The sequence below is a fragment of the Silurus meridionalis genome, chromosome 22 (genome assembly GCF_014805685.1).
Source record: "Silurus meridionalis isolate SWU-2019-XX chromosome 22, ASM1480568v1, whole genome shotgun sequence".
Taxonomy (NCBI): domain Eukaryota; kingdom Metazoa; phylum Chordata; class Actinopteri; order Siluriformes; family Siluridae; genus Silurus; species Silurus meridionalis.
In genome coordinates this window covers 9,714,800-9,738,432 of record NC_060905.1, presented here as the reverse complement: position 1 = coordinate 9,738,432, position 23,633 = coordinate 9,714,800, and the positions used below count along the sequence as shown (strand labels likewise).

Genomic DNA, 23,633 nt, shown 5'->3' with positions numbered 1-23,633 from the left:
GTAATCGGTAAACGCAAACAGCCTGGAAAAGTTAGAAAACAAAGAAAAATCCTTAGAAAAAAAAAACGACACAACATTACCCCTCGTGTTCACAGAGCTTGGCTATTAAAAAAAAAAAAAAGATTATGGAAATATTTGAAATTCGACTGTGTGCTGAATACAATATAGTAATGTAGTGTTTGAATGAGTGAATGTTATCAGATGTTTGAATATGATTATCAGGTGTTTGTGCTGTAATGCCCACTATGATGATGGACCAAAAAAAAAAAAAGGATAAAAGGATGAAAAAAAAAAAGGAACTTTGGCTCACAGCTGGCTTACTTTAAATCCAGTCAACTTAACAAAACTAAAATACAAAAAAAATCTAATTAAATTAAAAGAAAAAAAAGAAAAGAAAAGAAAAAAAGGCCACTAAAGTATGCTGTTCCTTCAAGCCAAGGACTTGTTTGAGACCGGTGAAGAGCTTTACTCCGACACAAACACTTAATACTACGGCACTGCAGAGAAGTACAGAGGTTTGATCATAATCAAATGGCATTCCTATGATACAAAAAAATTAATCGATACCGTAGATGCGTAGATTTAAAACAGAGAAACATGGACAGACCGTGTGCACAAATGAGAAGTGGATTTACATGTATTGTACATGGATGCACATCACACAACAAATCCTGTCCTAATCAGCAGCGAGAGCTTCATGAGCGCTTCACTGGAACTTCAGTGGCCCAGTTAATTAAACCAGATGCCTTGATTCTCCAACATTTTGGCTTGTTACAGACAATGTACATTTCAGAACGGGTGAAAGAAAATCCAATGCATAGAAGTCTTTAATTGCAGCAAAAGGCAATAAGCAATCTTGGCACTAAAGGAATACAGAGGAAAAGAAAATAAACCTTATGATAAATGAGCTTCCTTGTAAACTTCCTTTTACTGGCAATGAAAAGAATTCTTGTTAAAACAGTGAATTCTGATCATGTGATTTCTTCCTGTATAATTTGTTTACTGCTAGTTTATAGTACGCCAATGATCAGGAGAGTCGAATAAGACGATTAGAAACTGTGATAAGATATGTAGTGTCCACACAATCGATTCTCCGGGTCTTCAAATGTATGATGTGAAGACGAGACGGACGTATGGAAAATGTTCCTGAAACTGGGAGTCGAGGATGAATTGTGGAGCAGGTCCTGATGAACCTCGATGTAGATGTGTGTGAAAGACACATTGATGCATCCCTCCTGCCTTCTCTCATATTCTCTCATGTGCTGGCAAGAATCGTCTGTCTGTTACAGCATTCATTTAAAAAAAATTAAACAAAAACATTCTTTCAAATAGTCTTGTGGTCTAAAGTGTGCTCTGGGTGTGTAAGTATGAAAGAGCCCAGAGAGTGCTCACATTCTGCCAGACTAGTCACTAACAGGTCACTAAGTGGAATAAAGTGGAGGAGAAACACCAGCAGACTCCTGTGCATCGGTCCTCCTGCTCTCCACCGAGTATCCCAGTGCCCCCTGCTGCACGCTCAGTAGGGGGCGCTCGTCTGGTCAGAGGCGCTCGATTTCCCTGTATTTCTTCCGGAGGATGGAGACCTGGTCTTTAAACAGTACCGGATCCAGTCTCATTTGCGAATGGACCAAAGGCATAGAGCCAAACCAGCTGGCGAATTTGTTCATGCAGGTCTGGCGCTGAGCGAAGTGGTCTGGATCTGCCCAGCGAGACGCCCGGGATGACTGCAGAGGGAAAACAATGAACCAAAGTCAGAGAAACGTTCAGGAACGAAACAAGATTTACATACACCATATAAATAGTCCAATAGTATGTGGACACCTGACTGCCACACCAGCATTTGTTTTATCCCGTTCCAGATTTATTCCCCGATTGCAGTTTAGAATAACTTCAGCTCTGTGTTCATTCAGTCACAAGAGCATTAATATGATCGGGTACTGATGTTGAGTAAGGTGGTCTGGTCTGGGGGTCTCACTCAGTTCAACCATAAATGGTGGCTGAGGTCAGTATTGTGCCTCTTAGTTCTAGTAAAACAGAAATTGTACTGCAACAGTACACAATGTGTAACTATATATATATATATATATATATATATATATATATATATATATATATATATATATATATATATATATGTGCACCCAACCACATATGGGTGTGATGTTCAGGTGTCCACAAACTTTTTTTCTATATATATATTCTATAAGATACATTTATAGACCTATAGACCTTCTGATTAGTAACACAGAGCCTTAACCACTGGGCTACAACTCCCTAAAGGTACCCTAAATTAATACTTTTCAAGTGTTTAATACTGTAATAAACATGGGCACGGACAAATATGGATTCTTTATGCAAATGTATGTTTATTATAAGTGAAACCTTTAACCTCAACATAGAGCATGAAGACAAAATATTCTTGTCAATGTTGAAAAGTAATTATGGTGTTTTAAATTAGGTACATCATCAGGACACCAAATGGAACTTTTGCAATGTTTCCACACGGACGGTTTTAATTGCCGGCTTGTGTGCATTGTGCGGATAATAGTTTTATTTTTTTTATATCTAAATAAAAAAAGGACGTTACGAATAAATGTTGGTTGTGTTGAAGGTTTTAATTTCGTTTTTTTTTGTTTATTTATTGATATTTTTACTAATGTCCAATAACAAGAAGTAACTGGTAAACTGTAACCAGTGCGTTTTGCTTTTTTCCTGTGAGACATTCATGTCTATCAAAGACTTGGTGAAAGAGTTTGTAAATCTGAGGTGTATTTGTGAATCTGAACCTGTAATGATGGAATTCAGCAACAGACTTTAAGGCATCATTATTGGGATTTGGGTAAATAAACTTTGTTCTTTTTTCAGTGCAGGAAAACGGGTAAAATGTATTATCTCCGATAATCATATATACAGATGTAGATTAAGTTTTTTTTTTTAACCCACAAAGTAATCAAAAATTGTGTTAAAAATCAGAAACTGAAACGAAACCTGAAAATAAGAAAAGTGTTAAGTAAATTCTTTAGAGACTGTGGAAAGCTCTTGAATATCTCCATACCTGCCCCATCATGGTCTCTTTGTACTGCTTCTTCTGGGTCACTTTGATAGGTGGCAGCTTTGTGACGGCCGACACCAAGAAGTTCATCAGGATGTCCTCACAGTTAGCCAGCTGGTCCACCATGTTCTTTAGGCTGCTGGGCAGGTAGTGGATGTATAGGTAGTGGTAATACCTGGACAATAAACGCAAACTGAGGTTAAGCATTTCCCTAAGCACCACTGTCGTCACAGCACGGAATTAAAGTGAACCGGAAACGTGAAAAATATTTTTTTATAGATAAAGTTAGGCCATAAACATTAGCTCAAACATCACGTAACACGTTTACATTTAATCTACACAGTGTACAACACAACCTAAAAAGAGAATTGTGTTTAAAAGCCAGCTAACTAACAACATTTTGCCCCTAATATTTATTTTTTTATTAAAAATGAAATTATCGGCCTCTGCGATAAAATGTGCTAATTGACATTTTCTAATTAGATGAATTAGAAAACAGGTGATAAAGATGCTGGTTGGCTAAAGTTTTCAAGATATTTCACAATAAAGAATTATAATTATCTATACGCAGGTGAGTAAAGTTGCCTACAAAGGGAGGGTGTGTGTGAGATGAACAGGATTAACAAGTGGTATGAAAATGGTACAACATAAAAACTGGTACCACAAAAGTTTACAAACTTATCTTCACTTTGAGATTAAAGTTTATCACCTAACTGTAATGTATTGGTCTTTTATTGTATAACTTCTTACACTCGCATTTACACTATTTCCCTTTAAACTGTGGGGCAGTGAGCGATGAGCATGGGGAGAGATTAAACCAGGAGATCACAAGCATAGAGAAAAGATACCAAGGGAAATGGAGTCCATCCATGCCTGCCAATTACTGCTGGAATCTCTCCTTAAATGATCCTACTGCAGTTCACAAGAGACAAGCCGAAAAAGCAGCGTTTGGATACCGAATAAAGATCCCAATAAAGAACCTTGTAGTTTAATCTTATGAGCACGTATTCTGTAATTATCTCATTCATTTCAGATTATTTTGTAAAATTTAAAACTGTTGAATTTTTGAGGTTGTATTGTAATAGTCTGGGATGCTACACAGCAATGGGACCAACCCTTTCCCAATTCGGTCAGTTTTTCATGGGGGGGGGAAAAAAAAGCATGAAAACGTTACCTCCTGAACGAGTGCTCATACCATGAATTAGTTTGTGAGTTGTTACTGTGTTCGTTATTGACTGCGCATATCTCCTAAAGATGTAAGAGCTATCGAATACTAGCAAATAAACAATAAAATATACTAAATCAAAATACTGTTTACAATATTTTGTATTAAATAATAAAAATATATATACAAATTAATATAAAAAAATTAATTCGCCCTGGTTCAATGTGCACTTGTTAGGGTCGACGACTAGATCGCGGCTCTCCTTCGTTTAGAATTTTTTCTAATCCGAACATATTTGACTTTGAGGACAGCTTTGTTCACATTCGCGAAAGTTCCTAAAGTGAATGTTTGTAAGGTGTGGAGCATCTGTATATGAAAAAATAAAATTATAAATTAACTATTGGTATAAAAAAAAAAAAAAGATACATTTATAATAATTGGTGTGGCACCATTCCTGGTGGTCTAGTGGTTAGGATTCGGTGCTCTCACCGCCACAGCCCGGGTTCGATTCCCGGTCAGGGAACCGACCCCAGCCATTAGGGTTGCACAAGCCAGTGCACTCTTAGTGCCGGTCCCAAACACGGATAAATGGGAAGGGTTGCGTTAGAAAGGGAATCCAGGGTAAAACGTGCCAAATCAAACATGCGGATCATGTATACGGATGATTCGCTGTGGCGACCCCTAATGGGAGAATCCGAAAGAAAGTTTTGGTGTGGCACCATTCTCACTGCTGTACCACACACCGTGCAGAAAAGCCATGGAGCATTATTGTAATTTAGAATTATTTCGCAAATTTGGCTTTGAAGCCGTATCTTGGAAACCAGAGCCATTCAGGACTTAATCTTTCTTTATTAGTGACCCAATTCTGGTAAAAATTTAGCTAATGTGATTTCTGAGGCTTTCTACTTGTAGACCAGTGCATTTAAGAGCACAGCAATAATAAAATAATAAAAAACACATGGTGAGTAATTTCACTTCAGTTTGCTAAAAGAGAATTGAGCAAGTGAGAAGATGATCAGCGTTGATTGCTGATGTTATATGATAGGAGGTTTCTATTCAGCAAAAGTCTCCAGGTAAATGTGGCACTGAGGAGAGTACCTGTGGTAAATGGCGGCTCCGGTCAGAACCATGGAGTAATCATTGGTCCATTTGGATGTGTAGCCCCAGCGCTCCTTATTACTGTCCCAGAAATGACTGCGTGCAGGGTATCCCACAATCCTCTCTGGGAAACTTTGCCACACGGTGAAGGCAAAATCCACCTGCAGAAAAAAAAAAAAAAAAAAAAAGAAAGAAAGCAGCATAAGCAGCAATTCAGCACTCCTACGACATCTGCATTTTACAACAAAAAAATAAAGCGGCTAATATCTGGCCCAGACCTGTGAGCAGGTGAAAATTAGCCTGGTGGCATAAACAGACCTCAAGAAAGTTAGCCAGAGAAAAGAGAGAAACACACCACACGCTTTCAAAGGCACTGCTGTTAGATGCCCTCCTCTTTTTCTCAGATCAAAGCTTTTAAACAAATAATTACTGAAAGACATCAAAAGCGTCAGAGCCTGAACCCTGGCTGGATATAAAAACACTGAATTAACGAACAGCCTTATAACACACACACACACACACACACACACACACACACACACACACACACACACACACACACACACACACACACACACACTTCACAGAGAGTTAATGAGACTATAACCTAAAGCCTAACAACACAGACAGCTGCATTCACAAACAGAGCTTAATATCACACACATTCAGACAGAATCACGATAAGAAAGGACTGATGCAAACGTAGAGAAGAATGACTACAGGAATTCTACATACAGTTGAAAAACAATAGACAATTTGACACCGCTGGGTAACAGAAGTGACCAGTCTTTACACTGGACTGGAGGAACTTCTAAAGAAACGTACAGTAGTTTCCAAAATGTACTTATTTCTCAATGTATAATTAATCGTTCAATACTTTCAGGTACATGCAGTACCAACATGTGCATGCAAAGACCTGAAGTACAGCCTTATCCCAGACAGACACTAGAGCAGGGAAATACACAGATATAACAATGAAAATTCTGATGATATGGGATACAGACTGAGAAATCACAGATATACAGTGGGGGAAATAATTATTTGAGCCCCTGCTAATTTTGTACATTTACCCCCTTGTGAAGAAATTAACAGTCTAGAATGTATAAAGTAGGTTGATTTTAACAGAAAGAGAAAGAATATCAAATAAATGAATATTATATAGAAATCATTTTGTATTTGATTGAGTGAAATAAGTATTTGATCCCCATCAACCAGCAGGAGTTCTGACTCCCACACACCCAAATCAACCCAAAAATGTGTTTTTTCCCATTAGAATTTAATAGAATAATAAAATTTCTAGTTTGTATGCTGTTAGTAATTTTGAAATTCAGACTTTCAGCAACACTGCTGTTTTGACAGCAGGTTAACAAGAATATATCTCACAATGCATATTGTTCATGGCTTAGGAATTATTCCTGGTGAGTGAACACACAAGCACTCATGCTGAATTGTTTCTAAAGATCATGCAGAAGGCAGGACTTGTATGTTAGCAGAAAGCCATGTCCTAAATGCAGGAGTGTGTGCGCATGTGTGTGTGTGTGTGTGTGTGTGTGTGTGTGTGTGTGTGTGTGAGAGAGAGAAAGATTTATATGTGGAGAAAAGGAGAAGTGGGAGCTGAGAGAGACAGAAGATTCAGCTCGTTTTGCTGACACAGCTCAACACAACAGCAGCACATCCTTCCTCAGATACCCACACGCATGCAAGCACACACAAAAACAAAAAACACATACTGTCACAGACACATGAATAAGTGGTGGGGGAAAAAACTGAAAAGAAAAAAACCCCGCACCTCTGTGGTCGAGAGCACCGTGTCCTCATCCAGACTCAGCACAGCATCAGTGAGGATGCTTTCATAAGGTAGAAAGCGACTGCTCATCACCTGCACAGCATGAGGGAGAAAAAAACAATTATTTATCTGGATACAGGTCTGTCCTCTTCACACACACACACACACACACACACACACACACACACACACACACACACACACACACACACACACCTTCAGCCCTAAGTATAGTCACCCGCAAAATCCTCAGAACTGAAAAACAGTATAGTATCCTTAATGCTGACCCTGACTTTAAACTTGTGTCTATTATCTTTTGTCTTTCCTACAAGCTTTTTCAGAAATTCGGTATTTGTTAAAATAATTCAGAATTCCAGAAAAGTGTTGTGTCCTACTCCGGTTCCTAAAGGGGTGTATTTACATTTACTCATATTACACACTTACACAATAATGTAAACCTCTACATAATCCATTTACAGTCAAATACATTGTGAATAGTTACTGTAATTTTATATACTGTTTATGCTGGTATAAAATTTAGGGAAGCTTTAATGGGACAGCATCCTCTCAATATTAATGCCATTAACTAAAAAGCAAGCTAAAATTGATCTATAAATTATAAACAGACCAATCACATAGTTATTGTGAAGAACACCGCTGTATTTAAGGTTGACACTTTAATATAGTTAGCACTAAGTAAACGATAAGCCACTGGTCTGGTTTGTCTCAGGATGTAACATGTCATATTCCCCCTAGTGTTCTGTGTTTACATTTACATTTATGGCATTTGGCAGAAGCCCTTTATCCAGAGCGACCTACATTTATCTTAATTTACAACAGTAGTTTTAGGTCAAGGGCCTTGTCTAACCACCACACAGTGGCAGTTAATTTGAGCTGGGATTTGAACTCACAACCTTCAGATCAGAAGATCAACATCTTATTCACTGAACATGGCATTAGAGAGGGTGCAATGGATTTCTGGAGAGTCTTAGAGACACTTAGTTTTGAACAGAATTCATACAAAAACAGCAGTATATTTCCGTGTGTGTGTGTGTGTGTGTGTGTGTGTAACCATTTTTTCACCTCTTCTAATTTATTTTTCCCATAATCTGACCTTGGTCTTTTAGATGCTGTTCTGCTGTAAAATAAATTAGTAGTAATATTTTATATTTGCTTAGACATGAATCAAAGCTTCGCTTTTTCTCTCTCTTGAATGCAGTTGCATTACATTTTCTCTTGACTTGAACTAGAAGACCCGAACCTCTTCCAGCATGACAGTGTTCTTGTGCACAAAGCCGGCTTCATGAACATATATTTTACATGAGCTGCAGTGGAAGATCTTGAGTGGTCTTCTATAGAGTTCTGACCTCAACTCTATTGAACACATTTGGGATGATTTGGAACACTGACAGCACTCCAGGCCTCCTCACCCTACATCAGTACCCGACTTTACTAAAATCCATGTTTATATAGTATCCAGTGTATTATAAACAATGCAGAATATGATGACTGCTTAAAATGCTATAAATATTTAAAAGTGCCCTCTAAACACATAGGGTGGAATATTAAACCAAGAACAAATGAATGTGTGTGTTCCTACACCGAGTTGCTTCAGGCTGCAATCCCACACACACACACACACACACACACACACACACACACACACACACACACCTCAGTAAACAATACAGCCACAAGCAAAGCAAACCACAGGCTGACTGGCACACTCCTCTCCTATCCATAAAGCCAACGGAAAGCTTATCCCACTTCCCTGTGTGCTGACCATGTGTGTGAGTGTGTGTGAGTGTGTGAGTAGGAGAGAGAAAGAAGTGCAAAGTGCATACTGACTCAAGAGAGGCAGTTAGACGTTTTTCCACATCGCTCGCTTCTAAAACAAATGCTGATGCATATAAATAGCACAATATTTACCTACTATATTGGATTTAATAATAGAATTTAGTTTTGAGATTTACACTAATTAAAGCAACTAAACAAAACTCACTCAGACCCCTGGGGTTTAAACGGACATCTGAGGGAGTGACTAAGAACGAGAAAATGTGTGTGAGAGAGTGTAAGAGAGATTGCGAGAGCGAGTTAGAGTATGTGAGCGTATGAGTGACAGAGTGTGTGATAAAATATTTTCAGAAGCCTTACTTTGTTCTCTCCTTCGATGACTATGACTGGCACGGAGGTGGCAGGCCATCGATGCTTGGCAGGTAAAGGCTTGTCGCAATTCCACAATACAATAATCTGAGAAATTAGGGGGAGAAAAAAAATAATAGGATGGAGGAGGAGGAGAGATAAAGAAAAAAAAAAAAGAAAGAAAAAAAACATATGACTATGAAAATGAAATACAGGTATTATTTGAATACAGTTGGGGAAACAATTATTTGGTCTTGTAGTCCATTCCAGCTTTGTGCAGGTCTACAATCTTGTCCCTGACATACTTTGACAGCTCTCTGGTCTTTCCCATGGTGCTGAAGAGGTTTGAATGGAAGAGGTTGATGCTGTGACTGGTGTCTTTTATACACGAGTTGATATTAGGAGTTCTTTCTTAATGGGACAGGACTAATTTGGGTGTGTGGGAGTCAGAATTCTTGCTGGTTGGTGGAAATCAAATATTTTTCACTTGATCAAATACAAATTAATTTATAAGCGTTCTTTAATGTTTTTCTTTATATTCTGTGTCTCTCTGTTAAAATAAACCTACCATAAATATACTAGACTGTTCATTTCTTTGTAAGGGGGTAAATGTACAAAATCAGCAGGGGATCAAATCATTATTTCCCCCACTGTATTGGTAACTCCCCCCAATTAAGCTTGAAACTGTAGCGATAGTAATGTAGGTATTTTAACTGCACAGAGAGTGGTTTTGGTGGGATTTGGCTGGGATTTCTTTAGAGCAGCACATACAACACGTTATTTTGTTACGAGTTCTGAACGTCCGTGCGATAAGGAAAGCTTGCTGTATTAATAAGCAACATGAACGACAAGTAGACATGCCTCCCTGCTCTTATTGGCTGGTGCTACGTGATCTTTTTTCTCGCAGAGGCTGGGATGAATTGTTTCCCCTATGAGCAGATTTGTTTCCAATGCAAAGTGAAGAAAGAGCAATTCCAAGTTTTATAGGAGCTTGAAATAGTGATTAATAATTTCAGTTAGTCACAGTGCAGGGAAAAATAAAACTGAAAGCTGCGGAGAAATACGACGTTTGTTCAAAGCACACAATCGCGGCTCCTAATTAATTTATGTTTCGTCACCTTGAATTTTCTAAATACACAAACTCGGGCAATTGCCTTTGCCTCCACCTCTATCAAATCTCATAAATGTTAAATGTTGAAGGCCTTGCCCAGCAGAGTGTCTGATCTATGCAAGAACAAACAACCTTCAGCTAAAAAACCCCTGAAGCTCCAAACACAGCAAAGCTTTTGCTGCAAGCCTTTAACTCATCTTACTCTCAGGGAAGCATTGAAATAAAAATAGATTGTTCGGTTTAAAAAGCACTTTGATTACAGCATTTTACCAAATTCAGACTGTAAATAGTGTTTAAAAAAAAAAAAGAGCAGGTTGTGTGATTAAGAATGCTGCGAGGCACTGCACAGGCAGTTACCGAGGTGTATTTTTAACACTGATTAGCTGCTCCTTCCTCTGACGCTAATTGGAGAAGCTGAAAGGCAGATGGTATCTCTATCAGCTTCCCCTTGTTCTGGGAGTGGAAGTATGTGTGTGACTGCTTTGCTCTTTCTCACACACACATCCACACGCTCGCCCTCACACAAACAGGAACGGCAGCTCGCAGCGGGACACCAGCGCGAGCTCGCTTGCCAGAACCGACCGGGGAAACAACTCTCGCCTTCTCCTTCTCTCTCCCTTGTTTATTTATATCTCCCCTTCCTGCAGTTCCGCTTCCCAGAGCGAAGGAAAGCCTCGGCCTGATTAAGGGAAGCAAAGGGTGCTCGCATAATTACTCCTCTCGTCTCTCCACTTCACTCGACGAGAGCACGTTCCATTGAGAGAAAATAAAATCGGAGCCCTTCAGCTGAGAGAGAAACGAGAAGCAACACATCACACTTCATACAGTCAGAGAGGATGTGGTGTATTTAATTAATCTGTCCCGCTCTCTAGATTTCTGTTCCCCTTTTTTTTTTTTTTATCTCCTTCCATCTTCTCCCCCCCTCCGACTCTGTCTTACTCTCTCAGAAAGGAATCAATACATTTTTCATTCCCAGGGCAGTCAGCTTTCACAGTCCTGATGGATACCATGGAAACACAGCAGCGATCGAGGGGACTGAGTCCTTATTTATTCACAGAGGATCAAACTGGGTTTATGCAGTCAGGGTGGCAATACCAGTCATCTACATGGACAAAGACTCCTACTTTTAACCACTTCTAAAGGTTATTGTTCTCAGGGGGGGTTATGAAACAACTTGTGAGGAATCTCAGCTTATGAATCATACAGCAAAAGTGCTGCACTGGATATGCTGCGTGTCACAAGTCTAAAGCCAAACCGTGTTGTGGAACATATGATTTAAGACAACATCCTTCCTGTACTAATGCATCCAAAACCACTTCCTTCTGCAATGAAAGCTAGTGATTTGTACCTGAGCACAGTACTGAGACTTGGCCACGGCCATCAGGAGCTTGAGAATGGGCTGAGACTGGGACACTAGTGGGGTGACAGCATGGATGACTGCAGTGAACTTGGGGGTTGTTTTAATTCCTGGGGAAAAAAAAAAAAAAAAAGACAGGAAGATATGTTACTACATTACACCAACCTCCTGGAAAATGCAGCTTGATTTACCTTTTGTGAATCGTTATTAACTCTTTGTAAAACAGTTGATTGTCGAACCATTTTCATGCATTGTGTTCTTTCATGTGTGCTTAAGGACATTTACTTTGATCCATCCACAGCTCTTTATTGATCACACTGACAAATATTGCAGATTGAGATAAAGTCACGCGTGGGCAGCTTCATGGATGCATTAGCAACAGCAGTGATGCATGACTCAAGCTTGTGCACACGCATTCAATCATCCAATTACACTGGGCAATTTAATGATCTATCAGCGTACAGCAGGTCAGCGCTTAGCTACTGTTCTCATTTTGGAAATCTAGAAATGGACTAATGCCAGTGCCTCGTCCTTACTGCTAATTAAAAGTTTAAGTTTAAAAATAACATTGTATGTGTCAGATAATGAAAAATAAGGGAAGAAGAGACTTTAGAATAATAATAATAACGAAAAGATAAGAGACGACATCATAAAATCCACACACTACTGACACATAAGGAAAAAAAGCTATTTTCATAATATCTTACTCTAATTATAAAGCCTGTAAAGAAATCACCTCGATTTTAAAATAATGCTCTTTAGGTCACAATTAACTTGCATTTTAATCCGAATAAATGATGTCGTCATGATACGCTGTTATTAAATTGTCATTATAGTAACGTTTTAGTGCTCAGGAGGAAATATTTAAGTGTCCTAGAAAAAGCTCTACACCTCCTGAAAAAATGGGTGTTTTTTTGTTGTTGTAAATAAAATTTCAAAACCATATTCTCAGTACATCCAGAATATATATCAGGCTAGTTACTAGCTATAACACAAGGTTTCTGGAGATCATGGCATATAGTTTTCTACTCATTTGCATAATGTCCAATTCAGTACTGTGCTGAGATAGCTTGCGTTTTAAAATGATAGGTCTTCCATTTAAAGATGGTGTTTTCTAAAATGCACACTGAGACTTACCTAGGCCGGCATAGAAGAAGGGGAAGTCCCCTAGATAGGAGGAATAGTGGGGCAGGGTAAAGAGACCTCCTGGGTGAGCGTTCCACATCACACTACTGCGTGCTGTGTGCTGGAGAACCCGGTCCTGAATGATCTGCATGTGCGCGCACACACACACACAGACACACACAAACAGACACACACACAAACACACACCATTGATGGTGGTTAACTGCCACTATTCTGAGACTGTCTATACAAAAAGGACAGAAGTTGTATAACTATGTAAACTTCCAGAGTCTTTGTTCCAACACTTTTTATTGAAACATCAAATGCAGCCCAGTCCTGTTCCAGAGACAAAAGCAAGCTGACTCTTTGGAGATCCAGACTCGGAGATAGCTCCTTTAGCCTTGAAGAGTCAATAGCCCCTTTCATAAAAGACGCATTGAAGCAATAGTTTTTGCCATTTATATCGTGCCCTTCGGTGTGTTCACGGCCTGTCAGGGTGACAGCATAATTGCTGGCAACCCTGGAATTGCAGCTGATAGGAGGCTGGACGACTCAGCAACAGTGAACTTGTAGCCAATTCCGAATGCTACGCCTGAGGCACTTTGTAACACAACTGACAAAAATAGGGGGCATAAAATTTCTTGGTAGCATTTAGTGGCAAAAGCTCATTTCAGTGTTTCCCATCCTGTTTTCTCCACCCCCTTCTCCCCAAGGGCAGTCAATAACCATTTGACTCCAGTGAAAAGATTAACTCTCCCTCCCTGTGCCCTCGCAATAAGAGCACTTGTCATCTTAAATGTGGAATCACAGGAAGGACTGAAAGGCTGTTTCTCTTTCCGGGCTAGAACGCCGATGCCTACAGGTCTGTCTGGTCCTGAAGGAATGTGATTGACGATTCAATTTCCCCATGGAACAGTTACAATATTCTGACTAGAACATGATAAATAAAAACAAGGGCCCAAATACCTGCAGTTATTACTGCGCCAGTGTGCCTGTGAAGTATACAACGTCCCTGTTCTTGCTCATTCTGGAACTCTTATGATTAGTTATACTGATATGATCGTACTTGTGGGCACAGGAGGACCAAAACATCGATTAAACATACACTGTAACTGAGCATTTATATATGCAAATGCAATTATGCAAAAAAAATGAGAGCATTTCTTATCTGACTTCTTAAGTCAGGGAAAAAAAAAAAAAAGGGCTTTGAAGGGCCTTCAAACACAACAGTATGATTTCAACTAGTCTCAACATGACCTGCTGTGGCTGTGTTAAATGATTATCAAATTAATAATTAAATGTGTTCATCATTTGCTTTATTCCATTCTTGCCGTTCTCACTGTTTAAGATGAAAATATAATTCCTTACACAATCACAATTGTACAATTGGAAAATTATATCCTGGGTTTCTGCTCCATTTAGGATTAATCAGCAGCCTAAGCAAGTTGGAACATCAATATTATAATATACAAAGAAAAAATAAATGTAGCCCAAGCTGAAAGCCTAGTATGAACCCATTAACTCTCATTCCCTGGAGTCTATCAGAACCAATTACATGTTGGTTGTTTTACTAATGATAATATTCTGTGTATCAACAGACTCCATGGTGCGAACTGTAACAGAGTACTAGCAGCATGATTGGCAGCCAGGCTGCCTTAAGAGAAACGTTGGCAATTTGGAATCAGTTATGTTTCTATTTAACCTGCAAGTTCAACTAAATTGATATTACAGAGATGGGCATGCAGTGAGAAAGGACACATTATTAGCATTATTTGGATCTCTTTTATCACAGAGCTCAAATAGTAACATCAATTACTTCAAGGCATGTCACGAATTCTGTGAAGTCCATAGAATTGAGCAGATCAGCAGCCCTTTGCCTGTTTATCATCAAACTACATGATGAAATCAAATCACATCTTAACTCACTGTTCACTGTACAGTCTACATAAACTGTTCCTCTGATGAATTTTAAAATATTGACCAGGTTTCAACAAGTAACTTGAAAGATGCCTTTATTCTCGCAGTGTAACACTGGTTGAATACAATAAACCAATCTCTTTAAATATAAGTGAAAACATGAGCAGCGATGGCCGTCAGGTCTTTAAGGCTAGTTTAGTGCTACGAAACGGTGTTTAGTGCTAGTTTAGTGCTACTAATGGTGTTTAGTGCTAGTTTGGTGCTACGAAACGGTGTTTAGTGCTACTAATGGTCTTTAGTGCTAGTTAACCGAGCTATTTAGGCTTCAAATATCGAGATAAAACTTTTGCTTTGGAAAAATGGACATCCCTGAGAAAACCCAAAATGACAATATATGAAACTTTTAATAGTCCTAACAACAAATAATTTTGCAGAAAATAAGCAAGAATTAAAGAAATGCACTATGAGTTCCCATTCGCTTATTTCCTTTTGCTGCAGTAAAGTGTTTAGTGATATTTCCCTGTTTCTAGCTTTTCATCCAATCTTTACCTTTGCACACAATTCACCTTTGTAAACTAAGGTAAAGTCCTAATATTTTAAATGTTTGATGTGATATTTAAACCAACAGATGGGTAGATTCCCCAAATTTTCTAAAAATATCTTGTTTTTCCCCAAGATGTCATGATAAATCTTTTTCTGCCACACCTGATAAACTTATCTACAGTATTCGTGCTAATTTCCTGACAAATTATTCGTCGCTAATTCTATTCAAGACTATTTACTTAGCATTTATTTTATTTAAAAGTGCACATCTGTTATGTTGAACTACAGATACACTGAAAAAAAAAACAAACAAATATAATATTCTGACAAAATAGTGGCCCCCCCATGATAGAGCGCTATAAGGTAGTGAATTTAGACCGGTCTCTAGAACAAGGGCTTGGCAAGTCATATTACTTTCCTGATCTACGGAGTTGTATTATTGATCAATCATTCATACACAGATGTGAAGCAGCAGATGTTGAGGCTGATTAGAGCGTTGTTTTTTTGATAGTCCGGAGTCCCCTTGTGATTTAAACACTGCTGATGTGGCTTTCTTGCAGTGGGGTGTTTTGCATGGAATTTGTTGCTAACTGTAATAGCGAAAAAAAAAAAGGCAGGCTGAGCAGACATCACTCACTTCTAGGGTGGTAAGTACAATCTTCTCCACTGATGAGAAGTAGGCCTCCCACAGGAACTGAGTCTGCTGCCTCAGAGCCAAGATCTTATCCTGATGGATGGAGCGCACTGTGGAGGGGATCTGGAGGACGAGCAGAAGAGGAGAATTAAAAAAAAAGAAGAGAAAGAGCAGAGAAAAGGTGATGAGAAGATTTAATCACTATGGCTCTTTTGAGAATACAGAGGGAAGGAAAGACAGGGTTAATGCTTATGTACTTCTAGCTATTGAGATACATGCGATATAGGAAGAAGTATATGAATTATACAGTACAGGGAGTTTGACTAGAATTAACAAACGGTCACTCTAAAGTTACATTTGTTCTATGAATTTAACTTGGATTCTCAGAAACATGAGCATGTGTGTTCACCCCCTAGTGAGACACACTGCTACAGTATTCTCGACTGTCAGCGCTAAACAAAAAGAAAAAAAGAAAACAGCAGGAAGAAAGCAGTGCAATAAGGCCAACAACCTCCACTCCCACGTGTGAATGATAGTGAGAAATATAGCTCTATATATACACAGCAGAGGTGGAACTGTTAGGTCAAAAAGCAAAAAACAGCAATTACAGAGAGGGCAGAGAAAGATGGTGAGATCGAATAAAACAGAGCAACAGATTTCTGACCTGCAGCAGGAGCCTCTCGTCTCCGATCACAGCGCCCGCGTTCCAGTTGATGACCTCAGAGAAGGGAAGCTCCCAACCATTACTTAGCATGACGGGCACACAGGCTGCCTGCGTACACAAACAAAAAGGGCACAGCAATGTGTCATTCATAGTGCGCCTTCATTAGACAGCTATACAAATTGGCGAGTGCCTGCATGTACTACAATAAACAGAAAGCATTGGAGCGCCATGACTAAACAGCAACCATTTAAATGAACTGATTCTAGCAGGTCTTGGGACCAGACAAGATCAGACACTGAGCACTTTCCGAATGCTGGTGACTAATCTAAAACCATTTTTCAAAAAGCAAACATTCAAGTTCTCGGCAGAATCAGTGTAGCTCAAGATGAAACTAGAACCCGGTGATATAAACGTACAGAGAGAGCATTATTACCCATGAACCTTTGGGGGATGAATGTTATTGAAGAGAAGCTGAGGCATTACTGGCCTGAAAACTGGAAGCTAAAGTGCTGAAAACGATACTAACAAATGCAAGACTCAAACTTTACAAATAAAGCGCTGAAGGAAATAAAACCATCTTTCTTCTGTCTTAACTGTCTATGAAACCTTGGTGCTGTGTAGAGTTATTCATTCTAACTAAAGAACCCTGAGGTAAATCTTGTGGTCACACTGGCAGGAAGTTTTTGCTTTGCGCTGCTCAAATCTCTGTGTTGCTATATTTAGTTGTTTCTTTGGTATCTGTGGTTGTTTCACATGTATGTATGTACAAATGCATCAGTGCAGTGCATCCCAATCTACTGGTTAATGTTTGACCTTAAAAAAAAAAAAAAAACCTGTCGCTCCTCACAACACCTACTTGACAGGTAAATCTGTGTGATGTTCTGAAATAGAATGGTGAAAATACAAGCACTTCAATTTTTCCTGTAAAATGAGTATCTGTGTGGAAATCGCCAGCTCTCATTGAAAATATACGACTTCTGCTTGTGTCAGGATTAATGTAAGGGTAAAGATGCAACTTCAGAGGCTTAGAACTACTCCCAGACACTCAAATTGTTAAACCACTGACTCACACACTGACGTATGTGGAAAAGATGAACAGTGGCCAAATAAGCGCTTCAATTCCTGAACTGAGAATACAAAGTCCATGCCAGAAGGCTCAGCTCGTGAACACAAAACAATCAGCAAAGGTGTGTGTGTGTGTGTGTGTGTGTGTGTGTGTGTGTGTGTGTGTGTGTGTGTGTGTGTGTGTGTCTTAGAGCCAGCTCACCTGCAGCGCTTCCAGGAAGCGAAAGGAGCCCAATCGTCGTCCTCGTGGCACCAGACAGAAGGTGGAGTTGTGAAGCATTTCACGGTAGTCGTATCTGTAGTAATAGTGCACGCACACACACACACACACACACACACACGCACGCACACGTTAAGCTTTTGTCCATCTCAATTCTTTTCATCTACCATCTTCATTAATCTCTTGGCCCATAGTGCACCTCCTTCCGTTCACCCTTCTCTCTCTGTCTCCGTCTCCCTCTGTCCCTCTCTCTTTTTTTCTACCTCCTCCCCTGTGAAGTGTCATCTGGCTACCCAAACACAATGATTTGGCTTCTTTTGGGTAATGAGCTATGAGTGACACCAGCTTGCATAAGCCAAGCACATTTGCCAGGAGTGTGTCTGGAGACAGGATTTATCCATCTCGTACACGCACACACACACACACACACACACACACACACACACACACACACACACACACACACACACACACGGTTCACACTTTACTCAGTCCCACATCTCAGTCCCACACAGCACAGATGCCTTGAGAAGATATATAGGTGTTTTCCATATCAAAGAGACAGAAAGTCATTTCTCTGCCACTGAGCTCAGGGGAGCAGCCGTGCCACAGATGGGTCCCTCTCACTTACAGACACAGAGAAATGGCAGGAAATGTGAAGCCATATAGAGGCTAAAGGGTACGAGAGAGACAGCCAGTCGTCAGGTAGAAAACATTTCGGGTAAAGGTTAAGTCACAACAATTACACAGCAGGCATGCACTTACACTGGCACCTATATGATTTTACCCCATAAAATAGTCTGGATGTAACAACACCTACAGGTGTAACAATTTTGTATGCGCTGGGAGATTCTCACATCCAGGAACACCCACACTGTCCACTTCTCACACCGATCCCGAACAACCAGACTGTACATGTCCTACACTAACCTTCTTGTTAATTATTTTAGAGGCAAAACCATTTAGTCAGTTTTAAATAAACTTTCCCCAATTCCAAGCCAAAAAAACAAAACCAATGTCCAGAGAAGAGTCAAATTTATATGTCTGGATTTGATTAACATATTAATAACGCCTGCATGAGTTATTTCTGGGTGGATATCACTGACAAATGACCTGATATGCCAACTTTACCTTGTTTATCTTCGATCATAAAAAAAAAAACGATCTGTCACAAAGATCTTATTGTTTTAGTAAATTAGAGCTGAAATCAATGGAATTACATTACAAATCTGCTTCCTCAAACACAACAGAAAATAACGCAAAGGGAACTCTGTTTACTGTTAAGTGTGCGCCGCCATATTGTTGTGATGTCAAGGTGAATGGAAATCTAACTCTTCGGCTGCACTTGAACATGTCAGAGGTCAGGTTTTCCTGGGTTTTTAGTACAATAGAGAGCAAAATAATTCTTCTTCCTGTTATGATTAAAATGTTGATTCATTTTTCGTGACTACCAGTCCATCCCACTAACTGTACAATACAGGTCTAGTTCTTGGAAACAGACTGTAATAACTTGCTTAGTAAACACTTATTGTGATTTAAATATTACTACTGTTTTGAAAAATATGATCAGTGGGCCTATAAAATGTCTGCCATTTAAAACATGCAACCCTCAGACCAGAATAACTGACCTGGGCACTTGTGAGGTAACAAAAGAATGAAACCGCCATCAGAAGGAGAGGAAGTGTGTGTGTGTGTGTGTGTGTGTGTGTGTGGGAGAAATAGAATTTAAGTGAGGAACAAAGCGATGTTTTCTTCAACATTGTAAAACGTGCGCTTAATCAATCCAATTAACCCGACAAAAAATCTAAAAGCTTCATATCTGACCATCGGCTCGTACCCGTATAAGACTGAACCCTTTGCTCCCATTGAATTTTTCTCAAGTCTTCTGGCATCTCAGTTCTGATTCATACCTCTAGCTTCAGTCTGTCAGGCAAGCTCTAAATATTCATGCGCTCTCATATTTCCTGCACTTCCCAGCTGTAGCATGACCGACATAGATAACATTTCCCTTGCCTACAGCAATGCTGCTTATAAACACAGACTGATCAACTGAACTGATTTGTTGAATGAAATATCTGCTGGCTATTGTCCACCATGGGTTCACATTCAGGCACTATTATTCAATGACTCCACTGTAAGTAAACACAGGATTTTCCAGCTGCAAAATGCAACTAATACATAGCAATTCAGGGCAATATCAGTTTCTTGTTGGCCATGATATACGGGTATAATCTGAATGCACTTTCAGGAACCTTAGACTACAGTGCACTCTTGAAAAAGGATCGGAATTTCTTAACGTAACCACTGTGTATTTTTAGAATTTCGGCTAGGTTATATTGTGGTTTGGGAGGCAGGATGGTTTCATCTTGCAACCACTGCTCTAGAAATGCAGCTCTGACTGTGTGCTGGGAGATTCTGCAGGTAACTGGCTTTGCAGTCAGTCAGCTAAATGAACCACATTTTTTAATATATTATTAAAGAGAATATTTATTTTAGTAAAAAAAAAAAAACGAGGTTTAATGCATGTGAATAAAAATGGAACACTGATTTTTTGTTAAATCAGTACCAAGCATACCAAGCTGAGAACATGTCTTATTAAGGAAGTCTGCAGAATTTTTAAATAAAATAATTTGCAATATAAATTGATGTGAAATAGTAACATTTTGTGAGAGTGCGAGTACTGAGTGACAGAATCTAACTTTTTTTATGTAACTAAGTAGGTTCTTGTTATTTTAGTTATTTCTCCCACCCCTCATACCTATTTATATTTTAGAGCTGTAGGAAGCTTGGTGCAGGTAATCACCTAAAAAAAAGCAGAAGGAACCTGGAATATTGCCTAAAACACTTGCGTAACTAAAAGGAAACAAACAATCATTCAACAAATGTATATACAGTGGAACCCGGTTATGTCGATGTCCTAGGGGGTCGCCAAAAAGCATCAAGATGACCGATGATCGAGATAAACGAAAATCAATATGGCGGCAATATATTAACGTGCTTGAAATTTCTTTATGTACATGATGTGTGTTAATAAATGAGAATGTGCATGCACGTGTTTTTGGAGGGGTTTTTACACAACAGCGTTGCTGCGATTTGTTTGATGAAGGCATGCTATAAAAATGTACATACAGTACATGTTTGTTAACTGTCAGGAATCCACCTGCCACGCCCCCTTCGGCAGGTGCTTTCTCGGCCGCTTTCTCTGGAACTCCCGGCTTCAATCGCGCACATATGGTGCTCGTTTAGCATCATCACCAGCTCCTATTTAAACTTCCACACTCTCACCGTCCGTTATTGTTGGTATATGTTGGTTCACGGCGGTCGTCGTTATCGCTCATGCGTATCCTGGTACGTGCCTTCCCACCGGCACTCCTACCAAGCGCGGCTTTCGCCTCCCGTTCATCGCATAACATTTAACAACAAAAGGCATATGTGCACTAACTAACAGCAGAGATTCATCAGTGTAGCATCTGTAAGGCTTTATTTTTCCGCCACTTTCGCGATTTCTTCTGCGGCTGCACAGTGCCGATCGAGATAACTGACGGTAAATGGCAAATTTTTCCCCCCTTGTGCTCGAGATATCAGGGTTTGGCGACATAAAAAAGTCGACATAACCGATAAAAAAATGCTAAGACAAAGTGAGTATTTGGCGGTTCCACTTCAAAAACGTCGACTTAATAGGGTTGTCGAGTTAACCGAGGTCGAGATAAGTGGGTTCCACTGTATATATGAAATGATACATATATATTTCATACAAGAATATCTGTGAAAACTAAACCATTTAGTGCACTTAGTTGCCATGTTACATAAAAATGCAAATACAAATGTATAAATAAAAAAAATCATAAAAAATTATAAACATCTATTTCAAATTACTAAAAAAAAATAAAAAAATTTTTTCAAGCACTCAATGTAGTGTTTTCTGTATGTTTTGAGTTTTCTGTGTTTACCTGTCCAAAGCACGCCAGAGTTTAGCAGTTGGTGCGTCAGTAATAATGGTCCGTGGGAAAACACAATGCGCTGTTTGTAGTTAAATAGGTTACTAAATGCAATTTTTGAAGCCCCAGCATTCTGAATAATCCAGTTGTGTTTTTTGGCCACAATTTGCCACTAGCCAATGGCAGACGTGCAAGATTCTGGATTCTATCTTGGCATCTCAGACCAACTTTGAGCCTCACAAGAAAATGGACTGGCATCTAATAATATGAGAAAAAGCAAAAACATAATCTCCGCTCCTCCAGCCCACAGCCAAAAACTGTTCCAGACCATGTCAAATGCTCATCATTAAAGGGAGACGCTTCTTGGCGCTGTACGAGTTGAATGTGAAATGTGTTTTTTTTTTTTTTTCTCCCCGAAAAGGAGGGAATGCAAAATGTGCTGTACACTGGAGATTTCATCCGTCTTACACACACCAGCCAGCAAAAGAGGGTTTCAAAGTGCTGGTGAGATTAGCAGTGACTAGAGGGAATAAGCATCATGCTTCAGAGTGACTGAGTGAGTGACTGGAACATTAGCGACTTGGAGTTCATTAGCCAGCTTATGTTAGCACAAATGAGAGTCCTCAGGCCCTACACTGTAATACACTACAATGTATTACAAAATATCTATGATGTCAATGTGGGTGACTTATAGCTATCCTAATGGGATTCTCTAAACAGGATCCCCCCCATAACCTTCTCCCTGGGCACCTGATGGTGAGTCTCACTGTGTCTGTAACCCAAAAATTTGTGCTATTAATCAATAAGTATTACAAAAGATTTGTTCTTCTTGCATTTAGTCAAACAATACTTTTAGAAGAAAGGGTGAGGGGACACAGTGACAAAGTGTGCACACCTTTAAGACATGTTAACACTCTATGAATCAGGGTGGGGTGGGGGGGAGGGGGGTGTCTGTGTGAGCCAAAGGGAAATTCCAGCATTATGGATGTGACATCTGAACTCATATTGACCTGAACAGTGCCTCACTGCCTGCACAAGCCTAGCATCTCTGGTCATGTCACCTTGAAAAAAGAAGCCTCTGATTTATTTGTACAGATCTGTACAAATTTACATAAAGTGTCAAACACAGACAGCAATTTTTCAAATCTTTCATACTAAATACTGCAAATGACTGAGTACTGTTTTTTGTGTAAGCATTTCTGAGGGAAATCAGACCTTCTAGGTGTATGATGTGTTGGAAAGCAATCACGTCTGACTTGCTATTTGTATGAATGATTAAAATAGGAACTCATGTTGCATTTGAGGTGATGCTGAAACTTGTAATTCCACGTCTATGATCATTAAAAGCAACCGAAAACCCCTCAGCTTGCCATCTTCTGTGTTTACTGAGTGACATCAAAACAAACATGGCTGCTCACACTGTAAACAGTGCAAAGTGCACATTCTCTACAATTACAAGAGTTTATGTGACTGTTTACTTTGAAAGGTTTCATAAACAGGCACAGTACTTGGTTGAATTTACAACACTGACAATAATAAACACTATTTTCAGAACTTAACCGTCAGCATTAGCGTTCTCTCTAATAATAGCCGACTGGTTTGTCGCTAACACTACTCGCGTTTGGTCCAGTGGCAAGTTAGTAGCGGAGTTACTCTTCAAAATAGCAGCACAGCAACAGCTGCAGTATTTAGTCTCAAATGTTGTGAATGTTTGAAGTTCACTTAGACAGAACAGCACCAAGTCACTCAGGCCTGTGAAAAAGACCCATTAATGTAGTTTTTATGAGCTTGATGTGTTCTGACAAAGTAAAGACAC

The 23,633-nt window shown here is 39.4% G+C and overlaps 2 protein-coding genes across 4 annotated transcripts in view; one reads left to right on the top strand and one right to left on the bottom strand.

The window, feature by feature from the left end:
* The window catches only part of med30 (mediator complex subunit 30), a 60,482-nt gene that overhangs the window by 25,173 nt on the left and 11,676 nt on the right, over positions 1 to 23,633 (top strand). The gene's annotated exons all lie outside the window — the stretch shown is intronic.
* ext1b (exostosin glycosyltransferase 1b) overlaps positions 810 to 23,633 on the bottom strand; it is a 72,316-nt gene continuing 49,492 nt past the window's right edge. The window contains exons 2-11 of the mRNA XM_046834408.1: positions 17,862 to 17,955; positions 16,595 to 16,702; positions 15,934 to 16,053; positions 12,849 to 12,981; positions 11,703 to 11,821; positions 9,256 to 9,351; positions 7,105 to 7,194; positions 5,316 to 5,476; positions 3,056 to 3,227; positions 810 to 1,724 (exon numbers count right to left, since the gene is read on the bottom strand). Coding sequence (XP_046690364.1) covers positions 1,539 to 1,724; positions 3,056 to 3,227; positions 5,316 to 5,476; positions 7,105 to 7,194; positions 9,256 to 9,351; positions 11,703 to 11,821; positions 12,849 to 12,981; positions 15,934 to 16,053; positions 16,595 to 16,702; positions 17,862 to 17,955 — 1,279 coding nt within the window. The 3' untranslated portion in view covers positions 810 to 1,538. The remainder of the gene's footprint in view (positions 1,725 to 3,055; positions 3,228 to 5,315; positions 5,477 to 7,104; positions 7,195 to 9,255; positions 9,352 to 11,702; positions 11,822 to 12,848; positions 12,982 to 15,933; positions 16,054 to 16,594; positions 16,703 to 17,861; positions 17,956 to 23,633) is intronic.